Source organism: Urocampus carinirostris, chromosome 13, assembly GCF_059441175.1.
Source record: "Urocampus carinirostris isolate Australia breed hairy pipefish chromosome 13, RoL_Ucar_1.0, whole genome shotgun sequence".
In the NCBI taxonomy this organism is placed as follows: Eukaryota; Metazoa; Chordata; class Actinopteri; order Syngnathiformes; family Syngnathidae; genus Urocampus; species Urocampus carinirostris.
Window position 1 is genome coordinate 17,129,885 of NC_142361.1, and position 23,348 is coordinate 17,153,232.

The window sequence follows — 23,348 nt, forward strand, 5'->3', positions numbered from 1 at the left end:
GCTTGCCAAGCTGCGTTCTCCAGGTCTCCCCAAATCGCGCTGGGATCGTTCGCTGAGTTCTTGTCGTGGCTGGCTCATTCTGTCACGTGGCGTGGTGGGGTCGAAGGAGAGGGGTGACCGGACCAGAACGGATGCAGGAGGCAGGAAAGGAGAACTCAAATGCGTTGACGATCCATAGGTTTTATTTAACAAAATAAAAGTTGTCCAAAACTCTGGGACATGACGAAACAAACAGTTGATTCTTCCAAATCAACTAAACAGGACAAAGCATAACAGAACGGACAATGTTTTAAACTAAGACAGGACAAGGCATAACAGACCGGGAGTGTGTATATGTATAATGAGCCAGCACCCGCAAAGCCCAGAATCCAGCCTTAAATAGCAGACACAATTAGTTGAACTGCTTCAGCTGTTGCCCAGAGGGCGGGGCAGACTGGTCACCAAGGCGACCATGACAGATACTGAAAAAATACCAATACATAATACTATAATATAAAAACTACTAGAGAAATATTACTACAACATAAATACCACCAATTACAATAGTGATATTACAAAAATTCTCCAAAGGAAATATCCAAAAATACTACAAAAATAAAACTACAGTAACACTGTACAACAAAAATACTATAGAAATACTACAAAATACAACAGAGATACTACAAAAATACTAAAAGGATAATAATACTACAGTAATACTACAAAAATACTAAAATCATAAAACTACTGTAATGATACAAAAATACTATGAAAATAATACAGATGTACAACAACAAAAAATCTACTTTTGAAATACAAAACTCAATTCCAATGAAGTTGGGAAAGTGTGTTAATTGCAAATAAAAATTGATCCAAGTAAATTGCAAATTCTTTTCAACCCATATTTAAATGAATGCACAGCAAAGACAACATATTTATTGTCTTCACTCATAAACTTTATTGTTTTGGGAGAAAATCATCAACTCTGTAATTTGATGACAGCAACACGTGCCAAAATAATTGGGACAGGTGTCAATAACTACTCAGAAAGTGGATGAATGGAAATCAACCAACTATTTGCAGGTGAACAGATGAATTAGCAACAGGTGAGAGTTGTTACTGGGTATAAAAAAGGGAGACCCGAACAAGCTAAGTCATTCACATGCAAGGATGGGGCGAGGTTCACCTCTTTGTGAACAACTGCGTGAGCAAATTGTTGAACAGTTTAAAAACAACATTCCTCAAAGTACAATTGCAAGGAATTTAGGGATATCATCATCTACAGTCCATAATATTGTGAAAAGGTTCAGGGAATCTGGAGAAATCACTGTGCGTAAACGGCATGGCCGTAAACCATTATTGAATGCCCGTGACCTCCGAGCCCTCAAGCGGTACTGCATTAAGAACCGACATCAATGTGTAAAGGACATCACCACATGGGCTCAGGAACACTTTGGAAAACCACTGTCAGTCAATACAGTTCGACGCTATATCCGTAAGTGTGGGTTAAAACTTTATGTTGCAAAGCGTAAGCCATTCATCAACAACATCCAGAAACGCCGCAGGGTTCTCTGGGCCCGAGCCCATCTAAAATGGACTGATACAAAGTGGAAAAGTGTTCTGTGGTCTGATGAGTCAGTTTTCCAAATTGTGTTTGGAAATTGTGGACGTCGTGTCCTCCGGTCCAAAGAAGAACAGAACCACCCAGACTGTTATGCACGCAAAGTGCAAAAGCCAGCATCTGTGATGGTATGGGGGTGCATGAGTGGCCAAGGAATGGGTAACCTGCACATCTGTGAAGGCACCATTAATGCAGAAAAGTACATTCAGGTTTTGGAACAAAGTATGTTGCCATCCAAACAGAATCTTTACCATGGGCGCCCTTGCTTCTTCCAGCAGGATAATGCCAAGCCACACACTGCACGTCTCACGACAGCGTGGCTTCGTAGTAAGAGGGTGCGGGTGCTTGACTGGCCTGCCTGCAGTCCTGACCTGTCTCCCATTGAAAATGTGTGGCGCATTATAAAGCGCAGAATAAGACAAAGGAGACCCCGGACTGTTGAACAGCTGAAGCTGTACATAAAGCAAGAATGGGAAAGGATTCCACTATCAACGATTCAACAACTAGTCTCCTCACTTCCTAAACGTTTATTGAGTGTTATTAAAAGGAAAGGTGATGTAACACAATGGTGAAGAAGCCCCTTTCCCAACTACTTTGGCACTTGTTGCAATTATAAAATTCTAAGTTTATCATTATTTGCTTATGGAAATAAAGTTTATGAGTTTGAACATGGATAATCTTGTCTTTGTGGTGTATTCATTTAAATATGGGTTAGAAAAGGTTTGCAAGTCATTCTATTCTAATTTTACTGACATTTTAAACTTTTTCCCAACTTCAATGGAATTGACTTTTGTACAACAAAAGTACTAGAGAAATACTAAAAAAATACTACTCTGGAAATACTACCCCCAAAAACCTTCAAAAATACAAAAAAAAGTACGAAAATAAAACTACAGCAACACTGCACAAAGGGGAGGAAACTAAACGGAAAAAAACAAGGAAATCTGGAATAGGGGGAAAATACAAATAAAGGCAAAAGAAAAACGCAAGAAAAAAAAGGGCAAAAGAAAAAAAGGAGAAAATAAAATGAAAAATGGGTACCCTTGGCAGCAAGATGGCTTATAATCATGTCAGCGGCCTCTAGGTGAACCTCCCCCTGTGAGTGTTTTAAAAATGCACATTTATAAGATAGTTCACATTTTTTTCGCTTATTATTCACATCAATATTGTTTTTTCGAATGAATTAAGTTATTTTACCACTAGGAGGCACTTACTAATAATACACACTGTCCCTTTCAAAATTTAACATAGATATTACAGTATAACATGTATTTCCTTTTAATATCTATTTACATATTTTTTTTTATTAAATAACTAGCACCAAAGAACAAACACTTCCCCTTGCAATCATTTTTTTTACCAGGATTTATATTTAATATAAATGTTTTATGAATTATTGACATTCAACCCTCAATCAGTCGCTTTTGGGTAGCAGGCCACGCCCTCTTCACCACACACACATACACTCGTGTACACAACGCCTTCTCTCTGCTCTCTATTTCCTCGTCTTTCTTTGTTTGTTTGCTGGAGCGAGCTTCGGACTGCGATGGAGCCCGGCAGTCCCAAAAAGATTCAGTTTGAGGTCCCGACCCTGCAGGGACATTTGGACCCCCAGGCTGCAGAACACGTGAGTGGGCCACACTAACCGCCGTCAATGGGGCCTCTCTCTGCGAGGATTGCATGCGTGTGTGCGTGTGAGTGTGAGTATCACTCAACAAATGTCATTTCTCTCTTTTAAGTATCAACATAAGATTTTAATATTAAGGAAAAATTGTCAAAAAATCACACTTGACCTAATATTTGTTTTGGACAGAAGTTTGAACGTTTGTTCGAGTTGTCTTATAGTGTGTTTTGGTGATGAGGATGTGAGGATGACATCATCATGTTTTGAGTCCGGTGGGGAGGGACCAAATGTGGACTCTGTGCTATATGTTAAATAGACTAGTGTCAAGTCAAGTCATGTTTATTTGAATAGCCCTTAATCACAAAGAGTTTCAAAGGGCTGCACAGACCACAGATTATTATAACACCATCCCCTGATCTAAAACCTACATGATGGCAAGGAAAAACTCAAAAAACCTCAATATGAGGAAAATGAAGAAACCTTGAGAAGGGACCGCACATGAAGTAATCCGCCTTCCAGGGTGACTAGGCTGCAACATGCGGGCAATGAAAAACCTCAAAATACAGTAGACATTTCATCACAGTGTTTTTGTTATTTTTCTTTTATACTGAACAACAACGTGTATTAATTTTTGTGCATTCTGCATTTATAAACCTCCATATTTGGCCTATGTTGTGGATAGATCAGATCTATTGGGTCTGAATGCTATACAATACAAAACAGTGACACTCAAAAATCCAACAAAAATTGCCCGAGCAGATATCGGACAGATGGGGTCGATACCGGACAAGACGAGACAGACAGGATTGATATTGAAACATTTAAACGGGACAAACTAGACGGGAACGAAACTGGACACCGATATTAAACAGGACAAAATAAATGGGAACAATACCGGACAGGAAATACCAACAGGAAACAGGACCGAGTCAGAACCCACGTCTTGCGGGGCAGAGGTTCGTTGATGGACTGACCAAGGAAGAGTGAGAGCACTGAGCTTAAATAGCTGGAAAGCCAATCTGTCAACGACCCGCAGCTGGCGCCACGTGGGCGGGGACAATTGGGCGCCATGGCAACCATGACAATATACTATAATAAGGCCATATACATTAATAAAAATGAAACTTAAAAGTATTTTGCACTAAAAACACTAAAAAGATAATATTTAATAGGGAGTATATACGATTTGAATGCTATATAGCGTTAACAAAAAAACGGGTAGCCCCAGGGTATCACATGGCTACATCTGCGTTTCACCTATGCTGGTTTTCTGACTACTTGAGTCAACTGGAAGTTGAAAATACAGGGGAATGGCCAAAGTTTGATCAAGATTTATACTGAAGATCCTGCGCATACACACACACACACAAAAGCTCAAATAAAATCAACGAATGAAATAATATGAAATAGAAGTGTTTTGCATTGGTTGCATATGTTTTCTAACTTGTATAAGATGACACTGGCATGATCAAGGTCTTTAAATTCTTGATTGTAACTCTGACTATGGTTTTAAATGATCATATTTATGTAATAATCAATTGCCTTCCTTTGAGTAGGGCAATTTTGTGTTTGATTGAACTCATTAACCCCACTCCTAACACTTACAACTTAGTAATAACACAGTGACGACATAAGAAGAGTTCTTTAAAAAAAATGCATGTCAATCCGGTATCCCGTTGCACTTATCAGTAACAAAGATGTCGCTCTCAGTTCCAAAAAGATTGATGACCCCTGGCCTATATAATCTTGAATGAAACATGAAATAATGGAACGGGTTGAAAACACATGAGTTGACTCGTGAGCTTCTTGCTTAAAGTCTTTATCTTATCCAGAAACATCTTATTCTCACTTCCTGTTGACTTTTAACAATTGTCCGTGGAGCCACGTCAACTCATATCATGGAATGCTCTTCCACCTGAGATTCGACCTCCAACCTCAGTAGAACTGTTTGAATATAGGATTAAAACACACTTCTATAGTGTATGACTAACCTATGTTTTATGTTGACAATATCTGTTTATTATATGTTATTGCAACATCCATTGCAGTCTGGTCATCCTGGAAGGGGATTACCTCATGTGCGGCTCTGTTCTCAAGGTTTCCTCATTTTCCTCATGTTGAGGTTGTTTGGTTTTTACTTCCATTCATGTAGGTTTTAGATCAGGGGATGGTGTAATAATAGTCTGTGGTTTGCAATAATCTGTGGTCTGTGCAGCCCTGTGAGACTCTTTGTGATAAAGGGTGACGCCCTTAATAAACATGACTTGACTATTCAATTGTACACAACTCACAACTTTGAGACCTCATATTACCAAATCGACATTCGTTTTTGTTTTTCTTCAGATACGTCGCAGACGACCGACGCCTGCAACACTGCAAATCTACAGACAAGCAGGTAACGCATACCCACGACATGCATACCAACGGACCCCAGTACAGGTCGTTTGCGCTCTGGCAACAGCGTTTGTGTCAATAAAGAACCTTTTGAATGTGAGCAGGACCAGAGGTGAGGGGGAGGCAGGGGAAGGCTAGGAAGGGGCCTAGTGGGGCTATAATGGAAGCTTTATTAGATTTGAGACGCAGCGTTTGGGAAGTGATGTCAGTCCGTGTGAAGACTTGACTGATGGATGCTGAGTGTGCGTGTGTAGACTGATGGAGAAACGGGCTCGGTTCCATTTGGTGAGCTCTTCTAAGCAGGAGGAGGAGTTCACTGAGTTGATGGTATCGTCCACTAAATAAAGAACACGGCGTCATTTTAGAGTTACGCAATGTCTATCACTTAGTGGAAATGTTTTGTTCAGGAAAAAAATGTCAACAAGCAGGCAGGCGTGGTGTAGAAGTGGTTGCCTCGCACCCTGGGAGCACATGGTTTGAATATACCCTTTCAAAACTCTGATGGCATTTACCGCCTACACTGCATAAAATTGCTTCGGATCATAGCCATATACCAAAAGAAGTTTGTACCCAAAATAGTAAAAAAAATCATTTACCTAAACATAGTGTAGATATTAAGGTTAATATACCTGTAGTAAAGATAAAACTAAGACCATTATAAAGCATTTGCTGTACCTTTAAGCAGCGCTTCGATGGCAGACACTTTTACACAGTTTTCGTATTTCGAAATAATTTTGTTTGACTCAATTGTTGTTGTCACTCTTTTCTTTTCCCTCTCTTTATGACCATCTTTCTTGGGACCCATTAACGGTTCACCGCTTGTGTCGTCGGGGCACCACATCCTGGTGTCTGTTGGGCAAGAACAGCTTGGCAAAAAAAAGGCAATAGAACGCACTAAATCACAATAAAATGAGATGTAGTAGCTAACAAACAATCTTAGGATGTGATGATTGACTGATCAGGAAGATAAAATCCAGTAAGGGAAAGTGTTTATTGTATTGTCCACTATATAAAGAACACAACGGGAATCGTCTTTCACTCAGTTGAAATGTCATGATGACTGATTCAGTTCACCTGTGCACGCTCATTTGGCGCCAGCCGCTGCTGGCTTCCTGATTGGTTCCCTGTCCAACTTTAGCTCCGTCCTTTCACTCGTCTGTTGTGAGTCCGCCAGCGAACCTGTTTTCACAGGGCAAGCATTTTTGGACTCTGACTCCCGTCGGTCTCGCTTTTTCACCCGTTTCCCATGCGTCCGTTCCTGATTTCCCCGTTTGTCTCCGGCCACGACCCTTTTTTTGACCCCGACCACGTTTTGTTCTCCCCTCTTGGCTAACAACTCATTGTTTGACCCCGAGCACGTTCTGCGCTCCCATCCCGGCTAATGACCTGTTTTTCCTTCTAACTACGCTACGATCTCCGGCTCCGGAAGATCCTCTTCCGCATTCGTAACACGTTTCGATTCTGTGAGCGGCTAGTTTCCCTGCGTCTGGCGATAACCGGATCGCGGGTGCTTTCCTCTATATGTTAATGTTATGTTACGCATCTGGGTCTTACTTCCGTTCTGGTCGAGACTTGAAATATTTTGTTCAGGGAAAAAATGCCATCAAGCGGACAAGCCCTGTGTAGAAGTGGTTGCCTCGCACTCTGAAAGTGCATGGTTTAAATCTATGCTTTCAAAACTCAGATGGCATTTACCGAATACATTGCGTAAAACTGCTTTATCATAGCCATATACTAAAAGAAGTTTGTACCCAAAATAGGAAAACAATCGTGTACCTAAACGATGAGTTATTATATAAATATGTAAATAATAAATGCTAATATACTTGTAATAAATACTTTGCTGTACCTTTAAGCAGTACTTCGATGACAGACACTGGAACACTGTTTTCGGATTTCGAAATAATTTTCTTCGACTCAATTGTTATCATTATTTTCCTTTTCCCTCTTTTTGTAACTATCTTTATTGGGACCCATTAACAGTTCATGGATCCCTTAACCGCCTGTGTCGTCAGGGCACCACTTCCCGTGGTGTCTCTTGAGCAAGAACAGCCTGGCAAAAAAGGCAATGGAACGGACTAAATCACAACAAAATAAGATGTAGTCGCTTTTAAACCATATCAGGACGGTGACGATTGACTGGCCAGGAAGATCGAATCCGGCAAGGTGGAGCGTTGATTGTATCGTGCACTAAATAAAGAACACAACGGGAATCCAAATTACACACAAACAATATCCGTGAACAGTTGTGAAACATATAGAAGACTTATATCCTTTGTATTATAAGAGCTTTCATAATGAATCCCAGTTCACCAATCTATTGACCACTAGAGTTGTAGGGGCACCACCTCCAGTGGTGTGTCTTGAGTAAGTACAGTGTCGTGGCACCCGTTCCTCTCCAGGCTGTTTTTGGGGTAGGGGTTTGCTTCCCCAAACGAAACAGTACTGGTTTCTGTGGTTACCAGTAGCATTAGCAGCCTCCTCATCTGACTCAAATACAGGGTTAAGTGATCGGCATTTCTTCACTGTTTTTATCCAAATACAAGTTTACAATGAAATAAAAATAAATAACTGTGTTTTCCGGACTATAAAGCGTACCTGCAAAACCCTAATTGGCCAGAAATTTGAAAATGTGCCTTATACACTCATGAAAAAATGAGTGAGCAATCGAAAAATATCGCGGACCGCCATTGCATAACAATGGTGGTGATGGGGATCAAACCCGGATAGCGACGTATACTAGGGACATACATGGCACAAGAAAAGGCATTAAGTCTTATCTCATTGTCACGCTATGTGTAGTCACAGTACTAGATACCAATGTTAGAGAATGGAGAAAACAGAAAATGATTTTAATAGTATTGTAAGTGACGGACATTGTTGAATAGGAGTGGCCATGATTGAAGTTATGTATTGACATCATAAACTAAATTTATAAGGTACTTCTTTAACATCTTTCAAACTCTGGTTTGTTATTAGTTACACCAGAGAGTTGTTTTTGTTGTGTTTTGTTGCGTTTTTTTACAGGACGACAATTTTTTTCTCCATTCTCTAACATTCGTCTCTGGTACTGTGACTAAATAAAAGAGTGATGATGAGATCAAATCTAATAAAGTTTCTTGTCTCGTCACTATCCCTAGTGGTCCAGTGGACAGGTTTCGGCACCGTCTCCGCCGAAATCCGGGTTTGTTTTTCGTGCAATTGTGATCCGTGATATATTCCAACTGACCAATTAACGAACAAATATGGGACTTATTTATTTCCATGTGCAACCTTAGCCCTTTCTTGAGTTTTTATTCAGTTTGCCTTTTAATCTGCTGCGCCTTATACATTAGAAAAAAAAAACATTATTTTCAGGGGTGCGCCTTATAGTAGGGAAACTATGGTACTTATATAACAATTGAGAAAAACAGATGGAAAAAGGGCTATTTGGTTCCTTTGACGGAATGGCGTTGTGTTTTCTAATTATTATTATGGTGGAGACGATTCCTACCAGGAAGTATGACTTTTAGTATTTCGTTAATGGGACGGCGTGTATTAGTTAACCACTACATGTCACTGGATGGTATAGCGCGACTGAAAACAAGTGCTCCGAAGCACAAGAAAGAATATAAAGCACGGAGACTCAAAGTGATCGAACATCAACATTTTGCTTCTCATTTTTTCCCCAGCCTTTAATAAGGTTTTTGGTTTTGGGGGATATCTCTAGCAGCAAGATGACCGACAATCATGTCAGCCTCATGACATGGCCTCATGTTTTATAGAATAAATACAAATGTCTTGACCAACGAGTATTTTTAAAAAATGCACATTTATATGATAGTTGATGTATTTTTGCTTATAAATCAAATCAATATTTATTTATTTATTTTTTTAATGAATAAATTATTTCTACCACTAGAAGGCAATACATATAGACACTATCCCTGTCAAATAACCTCCACTTGCTAAACGTGAATTGTATCACAAGACTGCGATCATGGCTGGAAACAGAAATCACTGATTCAGCTGATTATATCTACTTTAAAGGGACACTGTGTATTATTTGACCCCTAAATGTCACTGTCTAGTGTAGTGCAAACAAAAACAAGTGGTACAAAGCAGCTTTTTAAAAAAAATTAAACACTCAGAGGAGCTAGATAATACCAAATGTCCCTTTTGAGTGTATTATTTTGGTAATCACATTTAACATTTTGTTTCCAGATTTTTGTATTTTATACTTGGCCTTTAAAACCACTTTCATTTTCTTGACACTTTTGACTTTGCTGTTTCTGTTTTGTGTCTTGTGCAGAAGCTGCCGATCAGAACAACGCCAGTGGAGACGCTCAGGTTTGTACACTTGCTCGTAAACGCACACTAACACCCAATTCCATTGCATCTTCCATTCAGGGGGCTTCCAAAATGGTGCCCGCAGGCACCCGGTAGCCCCCTGAGAACATCTTAGTGGCCTGCAGACAGGTTCTGAAAATAAGCTCACCAGTGATGCGTCATTGCAGTTTTCTAGTCAATTTGATTTCTAACTGACTTGATGTTTTTGGGGTTGACTTAACTTCTGATTATTTTAACCTTGTGATAACATAATAATAACATAAGTTGTTATTTTAGAAATGTAACTCTCAGCCTAAAAAAAGTTGGTGACCCCCGTTCTATGCCCTGTCAGTCTGTAGATGGCGCTCAGAGGAAGCAAAGCACCTTAGCCCCGCCCAACATGAAAGGTAATTATGTTTTTTGTTGTTGTTTTTTTTCTTCCCTCCCTTTTTCCTGTTAAAGATAGAGGGATAGAGAGAGAAAGGATGAGAGAAACAATGTGTATAATTCCTTTTTTTCGTATAGCACCAGTTCAGGAAAAACGCTAACAAGCGGGCTAGCAGGGTTTTGAAACTTGGTGATTTGAATCTTCAGTTTCAAAACTCAAGAGGACATCTACCTTACATACTCGCATATAAGCCTACATCGCATTTAAGCCCACTTCCTAAAACCGCTTTAAATAGGCACGTACTAAAAGAAATACGTACCCAAAATATTGATGAAACGAGTACCTAAAGAACATCTCATCTCATCATCTCATCAGCTGCACCGCTTATCCTCAGGAGGGTCGCGGGGGTGCTGGAGCCCATCCCAGCAATCATCGGGCAGTGGGCAGGGGACACCCTGAACTGGTTGCCAGCCAATCGCAGGGCACACGGGGACAGACAACTCACTCGCTCATTCACACCTAGGGACAATTTGGACCAGCCAATTCACCTGAAATGCATGTTTTTTGGATTAATTATTTAAATGTATAGATATTAAAGATCAATGTAATGGTAATAAAGATAAATTACATTTAAACAATGTTCTGTACCTTTAAGATGACATTTAATGGCATACACCAACATTACAGTACAATCTTTTCTTTCTTCGATTTGATTGTGTTTTGTCACCAATGTTCCCACTCATTTTACATGTGTACTGGCCATTCACCAGTATCACACTTTACATCATGGCCGGCAACATACATGGCTTATTGAATTAGCAGCAGCTATTTTCATTAGTTTACTTTTAATATAACAATTTGGCCCTCTTATTGAAATCATAAAATTGCAGTAGCAATTTCCATCTGTTTACTTTTAATATAAGTAATCTGGCCCATTTCAAATGCAATTAAAAAAAATCTCGTTTTTCATTAAATGTGTAGTATGTTATATGTGAGTTTCCTGCTTTGGCAATGGAAAGAGTCCTGCTTTGGCTGAGGCGTGTTCCAGTTGTGGTCTGGTTTAGGGTTCTGGTCTGCAAGAAATGATGCGTATAATCCTCAGACATAATATTTATTTTATTATTTTTTTGTTGAAAAACATCTAATTTGTTAAAGGACATGTGCTGTTGCTGGTGGTTTAGTGTAAATTCTTTGTGAACTGTATTACTCAGTCTTTCATTGGAATTTCTGCGGCTCCTAAATCTGGTCAGAAGAAGGCTTAAAAGGGCAATAAAATAATCAAACAATAACCACATGTTTGGCCGATAGCTGGAAAGGTTTAATAGTTAAAACAACGAACAGCACTGAGTCCAAATAAGGAACTGGCATCCCATAAAAACTTCTTTGTACTCGTCAAATAGCAACAAACGTATCAAGAAGTAACAGTATTTAATGATTGAAATCCGTTACTAAAGAATCATTATAAAAATAACACTAGAATAGACACATCTGACTTAAATTGTAACATGATTTTAAAGACTGGAATTCTAACTTATCCAATGAGTACAGTTTGTCCAGGTTTATGGCTTAATCTGCTTCTTTGTTTTGACAACTTGTCATTGTTTTCCTAGTTTTCCTTCCTCTTATTACTAACATTCATGAAACCCCATGATTAAAGGAAAAATGGCAATAAAACACACAAAATCACAATAAAGTGAGATGTGGTCCCTCACAAACGCAATCAGGATGCGGCTGATTGATTGAACAAGGAGAGGAAGAGGGAGCTTTAGGACACTGCAAGGCCGTAAGACATCGTGGAAGAAAGATGGAGGCTGAGATAAGGGGGTTTTAGGAAAAGCACCCGAGTCGTGATTTACAAGGACTGAGCTTGGCAGAGCTAAATTGACAGAGCCTGGAAAGGTGGCTCTACCTGTCTTACACCCCCTTGCGTTCATCCTGTTTTATGTGCATATAAGCCGAAACAATTTCAATATCGTCTTTTACAGTAAGGATCGACTGATATGGGTTTTGCAGCGCAGATACCGATACCGACTATTAGAATTAAGAGGAGGCTGATAACCGATATATGGAGCCCATAATTATTTGCTGTAAAATCTTAAAAATCTGTGTGAGAAATTTTGAATAATGCAGAAAGAAACAAAGGAAATTTGTTATAAATTCAAATAAAACTTAAAAAGCTCTCTGTAACCTTATACAGTATAAAAAATTGAATATCAACACAACTTACATTACTATTTATTCACTTTAACAAAAAAATAACAGTAAAGCAGTATAAAATTAGGCTTAGCAGCAACTTTTACAAAGATACGTACAAAATAGTTCACTGATTTCTAATACTATAAATAAATAAAAATGTAAATACAACCAACATGACTTCAATTAACTTTTAAAAAGTGCATTAAAATTTCAACGAAGCTGGCAAATTGAAACAAGTGTGCACATATTTTTTTTTTAGGATGTTTTTCAGATTGATGAGCGACTGTCATGGTAACAGCTAATGACTAAGCTTTCCACTTTTGTGTGCTTTCTATGCTTTTAATCACAGACACACACTTGAATGACAAACTAATGTTATGATAAGAGCTAATACATCAGTCTCCACCTGAACAAGCTTCCCTAAAACAAGTTAACTACACTTTTTACGCTATATTTTAATCACAAACACACATTTTTACCATAGACTTTTTTAAATCTTGATATTTTAAACGGTTTTGATTCACAGGTATGTCGGGAGTTAGCAGAGCTGCCACTGTTTACTCCACTCTAACGTTATTCTTCCTGTTTCAGTGGCTGCACCCCCGGTCGCTTAACCTATCAGAAGGTGCAGTGTTGGTAGCATCCGAGACGGAGGGAGGTAAAAGTGGGAGAGGCTCGGCTGCATCTGAGCCTAAATAATCAGCCTGTCGAATAAATAAAAATGCAGATACCGGTCAAATTCCCAATTCTCAGTGTCGATAATCGGCCCGCCCGATAATCGGTCTACCTCTATTTTATAGATCTCAATTTGGCTTAAATGCGAGTATATATGGTATTAGCAAGTGGGCCGCACCGTTCTGGGTGTGAACACTGTCCGTGCTTGATGGTTGCGTCGCGAGCTGCTGGCGACTTCAGTATGTCGGAAAATCGAGATTTCGGTGCCAAAAAATACGTTTGACGTCCCAGCCTGTGAAGTCATCGCCTTCTGCCGCTCCTGCTTTGCCTTCTGGCATATTTTAACAGGCTGCCAACCTCCGTGTGGTCTCAATATTCGTACGCACGCATGTCGCAATGTTGCAAGTACACAAAGAAAGGAAAAAACCACTGACTTGCGTAGCCTCCAGTAGCCAGACAGGAAGTGAAGACCCTAAAAGCTTTTCTCCTATTGATCCGCTAAGTGTGCGTGTGTTCGTGTGTGTGTTCTTACTAATAGCCTGTGAGCAGCGGTAGCATTAAAAGCATCTGTGTGTGATTTTGGATGTGCGGAATAAGAGCAAAATATTGCAGCCGAGAGCAAAGTTGGCTCGACGGAGGATTTTTTTTTAAATTTTGTTTGCGTTTATTGTTTAGCCGTCAGCACAGTTATTGTTGCTGTTGCTTTTGTAATAGCGTACACAACAACGGACGAATACCTTAAAGCAGGGATGTCGAACATACAGCTTGCTGGTCGGACCGGGCCCGTAGGATATTCAAGAAATGTCTATATTTGTCAAAAAAGAAGCGCGTCTCTAAATAAGGGGTCAGAAACCTATGGCTTTGGAGACATATATGGCTCTTTTTTGTCTATTATTTCTTAATACCTCATGCATTACAACCTGGTTATCCTGTTTATTTTTTTTATTTTAATTTTATATTATACTTATCTTATTTATTATTTTGTTTGTTAATGCAACATCCATTGCACTCTAGTCATCCTGAAAGGGGGATTAACCTTCTCAACGTTTCTTCCTTTTCCTCATGCTGAGGTTTTTGAGTTTTTCCTTGCCCTCATATAGGTTTTAGATCAGAGGATAGTGTAATGATAGTCTGTAGTTTGCAGTAATTTGTGGTCTGTCCAGCCCTTTGTGACTCCTTGGGATTAATGGTATTCAAATCAACATGACTTGACTTGACTTTTCATGATTACATATGGCTCAGAGATAAAATAATACTCGTGAAAGTCTCATCTATAGCAGTCTGATTCTTTGTCAAGTCCAGTAATAATGGTTTGGTCCCGTATATAAAGAGCCTACTACACACTACAGTCTACAATCAAGGTGTCAGACCCCGTTTTAGCCGCATGTTGCTAAGGAATCCTTTATATGGAATCTCATTAAACAATTTAGGTTCACTGCTGAGACACTTTATGATGAAAACCCACAGAAAAAATGTAAACAGCCAGGCACTCAGAGCCCTTTGAGACTCTTTGTGATTAAGGGCTATACAAATAAAAATGACTTGACTTGACAGCAATTCGATTGGGTGGGCTGAGTTATCCACACAGCGCATTTCTTTCTGCACATGCCTCCTGCACCAAGAGTGAATATGTTAGTATCCTCGTTTTCAGTATTTTGTGACATTTTTAGAAAATAACTCCGCTTGCACCATGTTTTTGAACCACTGTTAATGAAAAAAATTATGTCAAAATGAGCCTTAACGATCTTAAGCAATTGCGGGAGGGATACAAGTACATTTTATCAAATCATCTAACATCAGACAGTAAATTAAAATGTGCTAAGAAATTAGATTTCGTCTTGAGAGCGGGCTTGGTGCTTTCGCTGAAATTTGTCTTAAAATGTGTGGTATGGCCCTCTCTCTCAAAGAGAATATATCTTGCTGTTATGGCTCTTTGGGTGAAAAAGGTTCCCGACCCCTGCTATAGGTCATTTCTATCAAACGTTATGTTTTTTTTAAATACAAACCAAACGCTTTCTCTGGCCACTAGGGGGCAGTGTTCAGTACAGTTATGTGTAGTGTGATAAGTTGGTTCAGGTGTAAAACTGGATTAACTTAACTGTTAAAACAAACCAGTTAACATGTTCAATGCCTTAGATGAAAATATTTTCTCCATAAATGTGTTGTGTTTCGAAAAGATCCCTTGTTTATAATAAGTAGGGTAGGTCACTAATGTAGGCTTAATGCTAAAGGATAATACTCAAAAACAAAGCTCAAATTTCGAGCTGAAATTCTTTGACTTGTCTGGCTTAACTCAGAACAGAAAGTCTGGATCCTGCCCCAGAGCCAGACTGAATTTGACATCTCTGCCTTAAAGTGACAATGTGTATTACCAGCGCCACCAAGTGGTAAAATACTTTGTTAAACCAAAATAATATGGATTTAATAAACAAGCAAAAATACTTGATCCATCATACATTTCTTTTTATATAATCGTAGGTAGAGAAATGTGTATTTATTTTACACATCATGAGCCTCACCTGTAGGAAGCAGACATAATTGTCGGCCATTTTGCCGCTACGGGTACGCAAAAACCTCAAAAGGTGTGGGCAAAAAAACCGAGAAGTAAAATTGGTGTGTTTTGGTCACTTTAAGTTTCTGTAGTTTGTATTTTTCCTTGTGCTTGTTAGCAGTTGTTTTCAGTCGCGCTACACAATACAGCGAAATCTAGTGGTCAAAAAAGACACAATGTTCCTTTATTATTCATTTGGATTTCAATGGATATTTGCAGTATTAACATTTTGGAAATAGCAGCGGTACTTATATAGTTTAGATTACATTTTGTTGCATAATTTAATCCACCCCATCCCAGTTTAATTTTGAGACAAACTAGATTGCATTAATGTGACTTTCGATGTATAATGTTATTAATTGCTATTTCAAAAAGACATATATTCATTTTCAGGGAAATAGTTTTAATTTTGCATTTTTTCCTTATTGAATACTCCAATCATAGAAATTAAATAATGACAAAAACTTGAAATAAATATTCTTCGAATAGCAGAAACAACATTTTAACTTTAGATACACTTAATCCGATTTTAATGCTAATTCCACTGAAGTTATTCTATCCATTCATCCATCCATCCATTATTTGCAATCCATTTTTGATAATTTGTGAGTTTTACTTTGGCTTTGCTGCAGAAGTAATTGAAAGTGGTACTATTTTTCAAATAATTTATCGTTGCTCTCTTGTGATAAAACATACTCTATTTAGTCGATTTTCAATTAATTCCTTCGTGGAATGTTTACGCCACAATTTTGTGGCTTTTTAAAAAATAGAATGGCCTCATTTAGGCGTCGTCCTAACCCTCCTGTTGTCCTCGGGTCAATGCGACCCGCCGCTGTCTTGTTAAAAACCCAGAAAAAAAAACCCTTAATGATATATATATATATATATATATATATATATATATATATATATATATATATATATATATATACTGGACTGTCTCAGAAAATTAGAATATTGTGATAAAGTTCTTTATTTTCTGTAATGCAATTAAAAAAACAAATATGTCATACATTCTGGATTCATTACACATCAACTGAACTATTTCAAGCCTTTTATTATTTGAATATTGCTGAATTTGGCCTACAGCTTAAGAAAACTCAAAAATCCTATCTCAAAATATTAGAATATCATGAAAAAGTATACAAGTAGGCTATTCAACTAATCACCTGAATCATCTAATTAACTCGAAACACCTTGCAAGGTTTCCTGAGCCTTAAAAACACTTCAGCTTGGTTCATTAAACTAAATCACAAGTATGGGGAAGACTGCTGATCTGACTGCTGTCCAGAGGACCATCATTGATACCCTCCATCAGGAGGGTAAGACACAAAAAGAAATTTCTCAAAGAGCAGGCTGTTCACAGAGTGCAGTTTCAAAGCATATCCACAAAAAGTCTGTTGGAAGGGAAAAATGTGGCCGGAAACGTTGCACAACCAAGAGACATGACCGCAGCCTTAACAAAATTGTGAAGAAGAGCCGCTTCCAGAATTTGGGGGAGCTTCAAAGACAGTGGGCTGAAGCTGGAGTCCAGGTATCAAAAGCCACAGTTCACAGACGTGTCCGGGAAATGGGCTACAATAGCCGTGTTCCCATGGTCGAGCCACTTCTGAACTCAAGACAACGGAAGAAGCGTCTGACTTGGGCTATGGAGAAGAAGCACTGGACAGTTGCAGAGTGGTCCAAAGTCCTCTTTTCAGACGAAAGCAAGTTTTGCATTTCATTTGGAAGTCAAGGTGCCAGAGTCTGGAGAAAGGCTGGAGAGGAGCAAAATCCAAGTTGCTTGAAATCCAGTGTGAAGTTCCCACAATCAGCAATGGTTTGGGGAGCCATGTCAGCTGCTGGTGTTGGTCCACTGTGTTTCATCAAGTCCAGAGTAAATGCAACTGTGTACCAAGAGATTTTAGAGCACTACATGCTTCCATCTGCTGAAAAGCTCTATGGAGATGAGGATTTCATTTTCCAGCATGATCTGGCACCTGCCCATAGTGCCAAAACCACCAGTAACTGGTGCACTGACCATGGCATCACTGTCCTTGATTGGCCTGCTAATTCCCCTGACCTGAACCCCATCGAGAATTTGTGGGGTATAGTTAAGAAGAAGATGAAAGACACCAGACCTACAAATGCAAATGAGCTGAAGGCCGCTATCGAAGCATCCTGGGCATCAATAACACCTCAGCAATGCCACAGGCTGATTGCCTCCGTGCCACGCCGGATTGATGCAGTAATCCGTGCAAAAGGATTCCCAACCAAGTACTGAGTGCATCAATGGACATTTTCAAATGTTTGATTTAGTTTTGCTGTTATAAAATTATTTTTTTTACTTGGTCTGAGGAAGTATTCTAATATTTTGAGATAGGATTTTTGAGTTTTTTTCAGCTGTAAGCCAAAATCAGCAATATTCAAATCATAAAAGGCTTGAAATAGTTCAGTTGATGTGTAATGAATCCAGAATGTATGACATTTTTGTTTTTTTTAATTGCATTACAGAAAATAAAGAACTTTATCACAATATTCTAATTTTCTGAGACAGTCCAGTATATATATATATATATATATATATATATATATATATATATATATTTAAGAAATGTATGACTTTTACTTGAAAATGAAATGTTTTTATTCACATTTCACGTAAGCTGTATAAAAAAGTACAAAGATATATTTTAAAATGAGGACAAGAGGTGGGTTGAACACAATAAATCAGTTTTGGGTACTATGTGACCCCAATTACGTAGTAAACGTTGCATAAAGGCAGGGAAAACGTTTACATGACAGTAACGATATTGACTATTTTTGTTTCGAAAATATATTTTTCAGTAAGGTTATTGCTCAACCAAATTGAATTGAGGAAGCTGTGGAGTAATTGTCGCCCTCAGAGCTTCACGTGGGGGCGGAGCAACAACAGCCCCCGCGGGGGTCGCACCGTCCATCTAGTCCAATCACAGCGCAGCTCTATGACAGCTCTTTCCCGTGGACCAATCGGAATGATCCGGAGGAAGACAATGGGAACCAGGTGTCACGTTTAGCCAATCACGAGAGAGGCATGGTTCAGAGCAACAGTTCAGCCGGTAAACAATTGATTATTATTAAAAAAATAATAAATGGCCAAGCCTCTTTATTTTTTTGTAAAACTTCAGTAGAAGCATATAAATTACACTTAGAAAATGATATGCATTTCGTCGTAATCTATCCTTTATGGCAGTGTTTTTCAACCCGTGTGCCGGGGTTTACTATTGTGCCACAGGAAGTTTCCCTTGCAAAAAAGCATGCCATTGTTTATTATCATTGCTTTTTTGCAGTGATCAGCCAAGTCACATTCATCCATACCAGTAGGTGGCAGCATATTACTAATATGTTTATTGTGATATACTAATTATCTGGTAGTATGGGTAGTGGGATCACTTAACCATTAGGGTCATAGGGGCACCTTTTCCTGTGGTGTGTCTTGGGCAAGTACAGTCTGGTGGCACCCATCCCTCTCCAGGCTCACATATTGTCAAGGTTAAAACTTGAGATTGTAGTAGAAAGAGGAAAAGAACCGACTCTTAATCTGACTTTTTTTTGATAGCACCTCCCATTGGAGGTGCGTGCTTCCAAAGTCGGCTCATAGAAGAAGAACACGCACCTCTTTTATTAGGAAGATCATTCATTGTAAAACATGAGAAGGAAACTACTATCTTATTGGTTTATATGAACACAGGAACTTAATCTGATTGGTTTAGAGAGGAATCAGATTATCTAAATGCAGTGTATAATTTTGGTCGCTAGATAGCGTGCGATTATAAAAAAATGATACATCACAGCAGTTCATTATTTGAAATTAGATTGGAGTCTTGAGAAAATTACAAGCGACCTCCAAATCGTAGAGACAAAGTTCCTTTGGCTTGGGAAGCCTATGCTCTTGTCCTTGGGTTGTATGGGTTAGCCGAAAGGAGTTCTGTGCAACTGTTTGATAACAGATAGGGAGCCCACCAGTGGGCTCCAAATTGTAGAGACAAAGCTCATTTGGCTTGGGAAGCTTAGGCTCTTGACCTTGGAGGTGCTCACTCCAGAAAACAACTCGAGCGCGCAACTGCACAATTTTTGAGGAAGTATAAATGTATAAAAGTAAAAGTATAGAATATAGTATCAAAGGCACATCTAGACCATAATTTCCCCCACACATATGTTTCCACCCGGTCTCGAACCGGGGACCTTTTGCGTATTAGGTGAATGTCCAAACAACTGCTTTACAGATACAGTACATCTGGTTGTATATGGAATTATATAGTATATTAACTTTTCTATCTGGATATTTAGTTGGCTATCCATCTCCCTTTTAGTTTATTTTTTTACCTGTTCATCTTTCCAGCTACAGTATCTAGCAAGCTACCCTTTTAGCTATTTAGCGAGCTCGCTAGCTAAGTTGCTATTTCGAAAAAATGCCTATCAAACTGGGTGCACTAAATGCTAACAGCAAATAGCTCGACGCTTGAAAATGTCGGAGACCGCTGGTATACAGAGACATCCTGTCGTCAAATATTACACAGTGTGTCTGAAAAAAATGTAACTGGTGCCAGGTATTCATTTTTCAATATTTTCGATAGTGTTCCTCAGGATTTTTTGATTAAAAAAAGTTCAATGGCTCAAAAACGGTTTGGAAACACCGCTTTATGGATTCTTAGGGCACAATATTAAAAACACAACACTGCAGTTTGGTAGAATTTGAGCAAATTTGGTGGTATGACTGGGTGGTGTTTGACATGATTTGGCCTTGAACGCAACACTAACTTTTTCTGTCCTTTTTGCATTTCCTGCTCCGTCCGCCCTTCCTTCGTTTTCCTCAGAGGTTTCGAGCGAGTCCCAAGCTTGCAGTCCAGACTCTGTTTCCCGGTAGCCGACCACCATCGCCGCCACCACCTGATTTTCCTCTTTTTCCTCTTTTCCCCGGCTGCCGCTTTAACAGTGACGATATTGTACAATCTCATGTAAAGTAAGCTGGCGTTCATGCACATGGCTGTGAATAAAGATGCGTTGTTATATGCCAAGGATAACATGACAAATATTTCCCATTATTCTCTTTTATACACATTTGTCTGGAAATGTTTTTTGTGGGGAAATGAATAGAAGATAAAAGACAGCAGCTATCAAAATCGTTTTACCCAACATCAATTATGACGGGCTGGTCACATGCCGTTCCGGTGAGTTCCTGGCATAGTTGCTCGATGCGCATGCGTTTTGCCAAAAAACAAAACAAAAAAAACTCAAAACTCTTTTAATTAAATTATTATTATCGTATTATATGGTCAGTGTCTGGAATACCAATCCTGTCATATGTAGAAACAAATGTACAAATAAATATCTACAATTATGTGCCATATAAATACTATGTGGTTGGTCTGGTTTGGTTTGGATCCCTTAACCATGATGGTCGTAGGGGCACCACTTCATGTGGTGTGTCTTGAAATGTACAGCCTGGTGGTGCCCATCCCTCTCCAGGCCAACAAAGGTTTCCACTATATATGAACACATAAATTAATCACAAAATACATGACAGAAATGCAATCTCCATCCATCCATCCATTATCTGCACTGCTTATCCTCAGTAGGGTCGCGAGGGTGCTGGAGCCCATCCCAGCTGTCTTCGGGCAGTGGGCAGGGGACACCCTGAACTGGTTGCCAGCCAGTCGCAGGGCACACAGGGACAGACAACTCGCTCGCTCATTCACACCTAGGGACAATTTGGACCGGCCAATTACCCTGACATGCATGTTTTTGGAATGTGGGAGGAAACCGGAGTGCCCGGAGGAAACCCACGCAAGCACGGGGAGAACATGCAAACTCCACACAGGAGGTTCGATCTCATGACCTCAGAACTGTGCCGCACACGCGCTAACCACTGCGCCGCCGTACTGCCTATCTCTATCTATCTATCTATCTACGCATCTATCTATATTACGCATTTTGTCATTTATTTTGTTATTTATTCATTACGGTATTAGTTTTGTCACGTATTATGTCATGACAAAATGTTATTAAAAGAAGGGGCGGGTCAAACTAGTTGAGCTTTTCACCTATTGGTTGATTGGTATCCTAGACAATTCGTTCATTACTGATCAACCAATAGGTGGTAAGTTACGGTAACTGGGCCGCCACCTTATTTGAATAACATTTTTGTGATAAAATATGCGGCAGAAAACATGAGAGAGAAAATACATGCAAAAATATAGAGCAAAATCTGCAACCAAATACGCGCCGAAATACACGACGGACAACACAACAGAATAAGGGACAGAATAAACACAAAATACAAAACAGAATACACAACAAAATGGACAATAAACTACCAGCAGAATTACACCACAAATTACCCAACAATATCCATTCAAAAATAAATACCAAAATTAATAAATGACTGAATGCATAAAAACATGAATTTGCATTTATATCATATATTTAGGTATTGCATGATGTGTTCATGTATTAATATGGCATATATTTGTATTTATTGACTATTTTTGCATATGGTGGGATCTATATTGGAGGTGGTATTAAGGTAAAATCCATAGAATCAAAGACACGCATTTTACAATTCAGTTTTCTTTGAGAAGACGATTTTTCGGAAAACCTCCCTGGGATGATTGCCTAAAATCATCCCCAGATTATTCTATTAAATGGAAATTAACTAGCTGCTCCTTCCTGCAGGCAAGCATGAACCTTCTGTTGCTGAAGAAGAAGAAGAAAAAGAAGAAATAAAGCAACAGAATGAATAATGCGACTTTTGGAGTATTTTAGAATGAAGGAAACTCCTGGAGCACCTTCTAAAGGACGCAAGCCGTTTATGCAGTTTCACTGATTACAAAGCAGTATGACGAAAACCAAATGATGTAACTCGAGCAGATTAAGCCCCATCACTCTTAACCCTGGAGAACCCAAGAACTCTTCTTTGGAAAATGATCACCCGAGGGTTGTCCAAGGTTAATTTTGGGAGTTGTTCTAACTTTCGATTACATCACTGAGTAATCCAAGATTATCATCCCAGTATTCAATGTTCTCGTATTCCATTTGTTTGAATATTAAATAAAAGTCCAACCTCATCTTCTTTCGGATTGTGATGAAGAGAAGACTTAAGATTGTGCACCGCATACACAGACCATAAACATCCATAGCAACATTTGCAACCAGAGGTGAAATCAATTTACAAGACCCTCATGACAAATTGTAAATATTTACAGATTTCTCACAGAAAATAGTCATTTTTCTTACCACGCATGTTTGTTTACATCCAGGTTGTAAAATGGGTAATAGCCTACAAGCCTTGGAGCTGGAACTGAGCAGTTTCCAAAGTTTTGATTTGTGCAGAATCTTCGGGCACAGAGCTTCAAGACAATTGCTTGTAGAATTGTAAATTGTCTGCAATCATATAATGCTTTTCAAGTCACTGAAGACGTCCCAAAGCGGTTTACAATGTGCCTCACATTTATCCATTCACACACACACTCACACACCAATAGGGAGTCAGCCATGCAAGGCACCTACCAGCTTATCGGGGGCATTCGAGGGTCAGTGTCTTTCCCGGGACACCTTGAAATTTAACTCAGACGAGCTGGAATTAAACCTGCTA

General features: G+C 39.1%; 1 protein-coding gene across 2 annotated transcripts; it reads left to right on the top strand.

The window, feature by feature from the left end:
• The first annotated feature begins 2,399 nt into the window (after positions 1-2,399).
• LOC148353902 (protein phosphatase 1 regulatory subunit 1C-like) lies at positions 2,400-22,821 on the top strand. Of its 2 annotated transcripts, XM_088350726.1 has the most exons (6): positions 2,400-3,227; positions 5,568-5,619; positions 9,910-9,947; positions 10,279-10,333; positions 18,622-18,813; positions 20,572-20,778. In XM_088350726.1, the coding sequence occupies exons 1-6, from the start codon at positions 3,147-3,149 to the stop codon at positions 20,619-20,621; spliced, it is 468 nt and encodes a 155-aa protein (XP_088206852.1). In that variant the 5' UTR covers positions 2,400-3,146; the 3' UTR covers positions 20,622-20,778. The 2 variants fall into 2 exon arrangements, with proteins under 2 accessions (XP_088206852.1, XP_088206853.1); XM_088350727.1 differs by lacking the exons at positions 18,622-18,813; positions 20,572-20,778 and adding an exon at positions 22,430-22,821.
• The last annotated feature ends 527 nt before the right edge of the window (positions 22,822-23,348 follow it).